At 35.0% G+C, this 7749-nt stretch overlaps 1 protein-coding gene across 2 annotated transcripts in view; it reads right to left on the bottom strand.

Moving 5' to 3' along the window:
- Positions 1-4382: 4382 nt before the first annotated feature.
- The window catches only part of zgc:113337 (Ig1_MRC-OX-2_like and Ig domain-containing protein), a 32977-nt gene continuing 29610 nt past the window's right edge, over positions 4383-7749 (bottom strand). For both annotated transcript variants that reach the window (XM_022680103.2, XM_022680104.2), the window contains exon 8: positions 4383-6902. In XM_022680103.2, the coding sequence (XP_022535824.2) occupies positions 6898-6902 (5 nt within the window). In that variant the 3' untranslated portion in view covers positions 4383-6897. The remainder of the gene's footprint in view (positions 6903-7749) is intronic.

Raw genomic sequence — 7749 nt, 5'->3', positions numbered from 1 at the left:
GTTAAAATATCAACTCAAGCTAAAAGTACTGGTTTCAACCCTGGCGAATAAAAAAATATATACTTAATTGTACTTAAAACATATTAAAAATCTCTAAGTATGCTGCAAGTATACTTACAGATTTATGTATATACTTAAAATATATGAATAGTACATTAATATTATGCTTTTTTAAAAGATCATACTTTTTAAAAAGTACAATATAGTGCATTAAAAAATAGAGTACTATGAAGTACACTTTTAGTTTAATGTAATTCAATATACTTCTAAAGTACTTAATTCCAAGTATACTTTTGTACATTTTTAGCAAAGTGTGATAAAAACAAGTTTTACAATTGTTCACGTGAAGTACAATGTATCATGTAACTTAGAAATTTAGAAAGTAAATTAAATTAATACTACAATTTAAAAAAAATTTAAGTAAATTTGTACTATGATTAAATTGTAGTACAGAGTATTAAAATATATATTTTATACCCAACGAAGTATACTAAAAGTGTGCTAATTACAAAAGACAGGAACAAGAAGCATATTTGTACTCAAATGTAAATATATTTAACATCAATTCTTAGTACATTTCTAATATACCTGGTGTAGAATAGTGATACAGGTGTAATACTCCTTCATTATCATGGATAACATACATGAAGTAGTATGTTTAAATGTTACTTAAGTATATTTAAAATAGTTTAATTTTAATACAGTTAAGTACACTTAGCACAATTTAAGTAAGACTTTTGTACTATTTTTATTTAATTAAAATATAATTAGTACAACAAAGCTGTTCCATATTAGCACTCTTTAAATATACTGATTAATAATGTGGCCACAGGTACACTTTAGTGCAGTATAGCATAATTGTGGCTTTTATAAAACAGCTCTAGACCGGCCCTACGGTCTAACTGCTACTCAGATAATTCACATTGTCATAAACCTCTAAATCTAGTGTAATATATTGTGTAATAGGGGTGGTGCAAACTTGCTTCCAATCTTTCTTAATATTGAATCAGTTTCTGCTGCAGATTATTTAGTAATATTGTAAAGGCTCGTTTCAATCTGTATTGTTGAACAAACTGATATAAAGAAGTGAAAATGAGAGTTATGAGAACTTTTACCTAAACCATTGTTTTTTAATTCTAGTTCTGGATCCTGTCCTGCACATTTTAGAGGTTTTCCTGTTAATCACTTAACGCCTTAAAGATTTAAAATCAAAAAGTTATTTGTGTTTTTTCTACAAGAAAAAAAAATACAAAAAAATGGCGAAATACAAAACAGTGACCACCTACATATTATATCAATCTCAAGTCAAAAAATAATTAAATAATAATAAATAATTTATTCAAAGTTAACAACAGGCTGGAAAATGTTGTTCAAATAGGTGTTTTTGGTGAATAAACTTACCCAGGTTTGGGGGGAAAAATGTTTTTTAAGGGCATCTTATGTAAATGACATTGCCCATATAAGTGTTGATATTTGAATGCAGGGTACAGTTTTTGGTTTTCCAGGCGTTAAGGGTTTTTGTTAAAAAAATGAAACTTGAGGTTTATGGTTTCATATTAAAGGTCAGCTCAGAGAAAATATTGAAGGTGGAAAATGTGTGACTAATACGACGGACCCTACAGAAAATACTGAAACAGCAATACTGAGAGCAGAGAGGAGGACGGGAGCAGTGGACGGTGTTCTGTTATGATTAGGCCTGGACACACAGCGGCGTCCTCACAGAGACAAAACACAAACTACACAAATTACACAGCTGCAGACAACCCACTGCCTGTTCTTCTGTTTTACTCAGAGAGAGAGAGAGAGAGAGAGAGAGAGAGAGAGAGAGAGGGAAAGAGACAAAGAGACAGAGAGAGTGAAAGCAAGAGAAAGAATCACAGACAGAGAGAGAGAGAGGAAAGGGGGAGAGGGAGAGAGAGAGTGGGAAAGAGACAAAGAGGCAGAGAGAGTGAAAGCAAGAGAAAGAATCACAGACAGAGAGAGAGAGAGAGAGAGGAAAGGGGGAGAGGGAGAGAGAGAGTGGGAAAGAGACAAAGAGAGCGAGAGAGAGACAAAGAGAGCGAGAGACAGACTGGTAAAAAGACAGAGAGAGTGAAAGCAAGAGAGAAAAAGAAAGAAATACAGAGGGAGAGAGAGAGGGAAAGAGACAAAGAGAGTAAGAGAGAGAGAGATTGGTGAAAAGACAGAGAGAGTGTAAGGAAGAAAGAGAAAGAAAGATATACAGAGAGAGAGAGAGAGAGAAAGAGAAAGAGAAAGGAATACTGATCTGGGCTAGATGTTTGTCTGTGTGTGTGTGGCATTGGTACCACTATAGACTACTCTATATATAAATATAATAACATTATATAAAGGAGTTTTAATTTAAGTATTAATGGTTATTAATTAGGGTATAAATGGATTTATTAAAAAAAATAATTAATAACCATTTGAAACATAAAAATAGATAATGATATGACTTTCGCACCATTAACCTTAAATAATTACCATAAAAATGCTTATTAAACAGTCCAGATTACTTATTTAATCAGCAATCTTAGCCAAGCCTAAATAAAATTCTTTATTATTTGTGTTTTATATTCTATTTTACTATCCATTACATATTCAGCAGGATAACTGGCATCTTTATGTCAGAGTTGTTGATTTGATAGTAATGTTTAAACTGGGTATCAATAATATTTAAACCATTTACCCTTATATACCCTTGATTTACAAAGAATCATTGAATGAGCTGGTGTCCCAATCCTTTTGTCTATATATTGTATTATATGGTGTAAGATGTTTATGACCTCGTGGTCTAACCCTACTGTGTTTAAAGCCAGTGGAAATTTGTGTTTAACAGAAAAAGAGACAGAAAGTGTTTTGTGACTTTACATTATTATATGAGAACAGTCCGAGAAACCTGGCGAGCAGCGCAGTCCTCAGCAGCTCCATATTTAGCTCAAACTCAGCAGCCTGAAATGGGTTTAGTGTGACACCAGTCATAAGAACCGTTCATCAGCTTTTTCCAATTCTGTAAATCTGCTACGCTCATCTTCAGAGATAATATCTCATGTGTGACAGACAGAGAGTGACACATACACACACTCAGGTTAGACAAACATTAAAGCTTCTTTTTCACTCACTGGACCCACATCAAACACGGCCTGGAGCCACTGGCACGTGTCCCACAGGCCTGGAGCCTCGAGAGCCAAGAAAAAACACAAACCAAATCTCCTGCTCTCATTTTAAACCAGACCAGGTGGGCCAGGAATGCAGGAATCTGAACTGTCCGAAATCTCCTCCGACTGTCCGACATCACCAGTTTCATTCCCAGATCAGAGTAATAAAGAGTGTTTGCCTGGGTTCAAAATCTAAAAATCTACACTAAGAAAAAAATATGTGCATATGCAACCCTAGTTCCGAAAATAATGGGATGCTGTGTAAAATGTAAATACATAAAAACTTAAATTTTGATTGGGTTGTTTGCGCATTTAACATTATTATTGCCTTTACTGCTGCCAATTTATACTGAGTTTTATACTGGAATTTATATGATGTTTTAAAGCAAACAAAGAATCAACAATTTTTTTTTTATATTAAATAGCTATTTATTTTTTTATTTATTTGAATCCTCTAACTCTTCTTATGTTGTGCATATAGACATATTGACAATGCATTATCATACTGAAAAGTACATGTTGTGTTTGTAGTAGTACTGAAAATCTTTTGGAGTTTTTGATATAGTCATTTATTGAGAATTACAGTACTATATTTTCACTTATGGACAAATGGCTTAACCATTTTAACAAAGTTAAAGGCATTTTGGAGACAATTTGTGGTATATTAGATACAGCACATATTATTTACATTGGAAATGTAAAAGCTTCTCACAGGTCCATCCTGTTACTCTTTAGTCATACAATAATTACTAAAAAGAAGCTCAATAAGCTGATCTCTATTAGCTGATCTCTGCTAGTTGGGATATATAGGAAGGGTGGGGTGTTAGAGCTATAAGACTCTACAAATATTAGATTTTTCAGAGACACTCTTCAAATGGAGGGTTATGATGAATCATCAAAAAGTTGGGGGCCCAAGTGACCAAAAAAAAAAATTATATTTTCTTTGTTTAAAAACACATTGCAAAAACACATATTAGTTTAATGCACTTTAAATGTATTATGGCCCACCTTGATAGCTAAATAGGTAGCTAATTTTTTCAATTCACTTAAATATTGCAGCACATGACCTATAAATATATATATAAATACTAAATAAACAAATAGAAAATTATGCTTCACATATTTGAGTAACAGTTTTCTGATAGTATAAAAAGTAGTAAAACGAACAAAAAAGTAATAAACAGAACAAAACCCTAAGCTGAGCGTTCAAATGAAAAACAAAGCTTTATGTTAGTCCTTCTTCATTTGTTTTTATTTCATATATTTTGTTATACACATATTTAAGAAAAACACAGTAAATCAGGTAACAACATGTACTAATCATAAAGATAAAGAACTAATATGGTACTAGGTCTAACCCTTTTATGGTCTAACCAATAATAATGTACTAATCATAATGATAAAGAACTAATATGGCATTAAGTCTAACCCTTAGCCCAATGCCTCTGTACAACACTGTTAAACAATCCAATGACTTACGGACTAGAACAACAGATTTCCCAATTTCACATGCCACATAAAAATCCACAATGAATAAACACACACACACACACACACACACACACAACCACAGACACACACAGCCACAGACAGAGCCCCATACCCACCCACTGAGGCTAATGCATTCTGCACTGGAACACTTGGCACCATTACGGTCCTCTCCTGACGCCCCGCTGCTGCATCAGCTGATGCCCTCGCCTGCACACACTGCACACACAGCCTGAGAACAAAGACGCGACCTGTCTGCAAACACATTGACACGCACGCACACACACACACACACTTCCAGGAAAATGACGCAAACACAGAATGAGTGTATCAACAGCTATAGTGTCAACAGCTTCACAGCCTCGTAGTGCCACACTTGTTTCACACTTGTACTTAAAGAAGGTGCTCTAGAATCAAAAAACTGTACTTATCTTGTTTTGCAGAAAACTGAGAAATTAGCACATTCAACTGACATGCTGTGAAGCTCAAACACTGCTGTCTCTTCCCTCAAAACCAAAACCTTCATAACAAAAACACTGGTCTTACCGTATTTTTCACACTATAAGGCGCTCCTAATTATAAGGTGCATTATATAAGTCAAACAAGTGCTGGATATTAATCTACACATATTTCTCTCCTGGAAACTGTTCATTTTCTTTTATCTACAGTAAGCTTAGATTTCCAGATTTCTGAGGAACCTTGAGTGTTTTGGTAACCCAGGGCGATATCAGCTAGCGGTTTGCCCCATGTAGCTTGTTTTAACACGATAAACACACAGACTACAGTCCAATATACTCCCTTCTGAAAGGCTTAAGAGCTAATTAGCATTTAGCGCTAGGGTAATGCTAATGTTGCTCCAGCACTGCTAGCCAGGGTTAGCAGCAGGCTACAGTCTAACATACTCGTCTCTGAATGGTTAAAGAGCTATCTAGCATTTAGCGCAATTAGTGGCTAATGCTACTGCAGCTCCAACAGTGCTAGCGAGGGGTTAGGATCAGGCTACAGGCCGATAATACTCACCTTTGAATGGAAAAGAGGAAGCACTTAGTGTGGTTAGCAGCTAATGCTAATACTGCTCCAGTCTTAAGTGCTGGAGAACTAAACTATAGAACTAAACTAAACTAAAATAAACTTTACTGCTCCTTTCAACCTAACCGGTGAAATTAATACATAAGATGCACTGGATTATAAGGTGCACTGACGATTTGGGGGAAAATTGAAAGTGCGCCTTATAGTGCGAAAAATACAGTATTCAAAAACATCAAAATTGTTATGTAACAGTTGTGTCTTGACTCATTATATTTAATATACTTACACCCCAACAACTAACATTCACCCACATAACTAGAGAAAGCTGTGTGAGCTCCCACAATAGAGTTTAGCTTCTTACCGGGAGCTAGGCTAAAAGCTATCCCTACCAGTCCTTACTATACTCTCCTTAGCTAGCTTATCACAAAGATCCCAGGGTTCCAGAAATCCCAGAAAGGAGTTATTTCAGCTCTATCCTTAGCTGGGGTATGCTATGCATTTACTGTGAGCCATCGTTGTGGCACTTAAAAGATGAACTTCTCAATTTTTTCCCCATAAGCGCTTTATAAAAGAAAACCATCATATTTTATTCTGAGGCAAAATAACAGGGTGGTACGTAGGTTTGTTAAACTGCATTTAAACATTTTCTAATCATATTTACTAATCATACAACTTAATGCACTATTAATGCATTATATTGCACCTTCAATTTACATTTCTTTTTTTTGCTGGAAAACTTACCATTTTATTGGGTCTCATGTCAAATTTTTGATCATATCAAACATCCTTAACTCTCATAATGAGTTCAGACATGATAATCCCAGTATATTAAAGTGTTTTAGTGAAAGGAACTGAAAGAACTTGTCACAATCGCCAGTGGGAGATGTGAAAAGTGCTACATGAAGTTAAATCTAAGTGTACACAAAGCCCTTGGTATACAATACAAAATGCTACAAAAAATAGCCAACGTTTTTGCTTGACAGTAATAATACTATATATTAAAAATACAGATATCTTATTAGTGTTTTTTTGAAATTCTGGGCAGAGTTTCTTTGAAAGATCACGGCTGGGTAAACTGAGCTGTAAACACTGCTGAGTTCGTGGCTCTGTACGATGCGCTGCAGGGAGGAGGAGTCTCAGTGCTCTCAGTTATCTCTCTGATTTAGAGCTGAAGCTCATCGTCTTCTTCTCCTTCAGACCCCTCAGGTGGTCTCTGCATGCTTCAGTCTGTAAATATAAAGAAAAAGAGACATAGGTTTTAACAATTCTTAAGAACTTTATACACCAAATCCCTGTTTACACCTTATTGTGATAAGTATCTGGATTTTATCCTGACAAGACGTTTACGTCCTGAAGTGGTTGAGTGATCAGGTTTGTATCAGTTATAAATGTGTCTAATTTATTATGCAAATGTGTCGGCACCACTGAAAGCATTTAGAGATTTACAGTAAACTTGTGTGCTTTACAAAAAGCTCCATCTTGGTCTCATCTGTCCAAGATGTTTTCCCAGAAAGATTTTGGATTATTTACTGTATATTCATGCTAGCAAACTGCAGTCTAGCATTTTTTTATGTCTCTGTGTCAGCAGTGTGGTCCTCCTGGGCTTCTGTCATAGCATTTCATTTCATTTAAATGTTGACAGAGAGTTTATGCTCACACTGATGCACCCTGAGCCTACAGGATAGCTTGAATTTCTTTGGAACATAATTGGAGCTGCTTATCCACCATCCACACAATCCTGTCCTGCAACCCTACACTCTAAAAAACAGAGGTACGATATGAGTACGATATTTTTTGTACTCAGAGATACACTCTTCATAATTGTACCCTCAAAGGTACAATATTGGTCTTTACAGGGTCAGATTTGTTCCCTCTGAAGTACAAAGTCATTCCTAACAGCAATAAGTACAAATTTGTACCATTTAACCAGCCAAAAGGTACATTCAGTATTCTGTATCACTGTACTAATAAACTATATATATTTAAATTGCATTGCAATTGCAATTTTTATTAAAAAGCCAGACAATTTTGGATCATCAAGTTTTTGATCCATATTTAGTTGATGATAATGTTT

Source organism: Astyanax mexicanus, chromosome 11 (assembly GCF_023375975.1).
Source record: "Astyanax mexicanus isolate ESR-SI-001 chromosome 11, AstMex3_surface, whole genome shotgun sequence".
NCBI classification, from domain to species: domain Eukaryota; kingdom Metazoa; phylum Chordata; class Actinopteri; order Characiformes; family Acestrorhamphidae; genus Astyanax; species Astyanax mexicanus.
The sequence above is the reverse complement of the archived record's forward strand: the minus strand, read 5'-3'. Positions and strand labels throughout refer to the sequence as shown.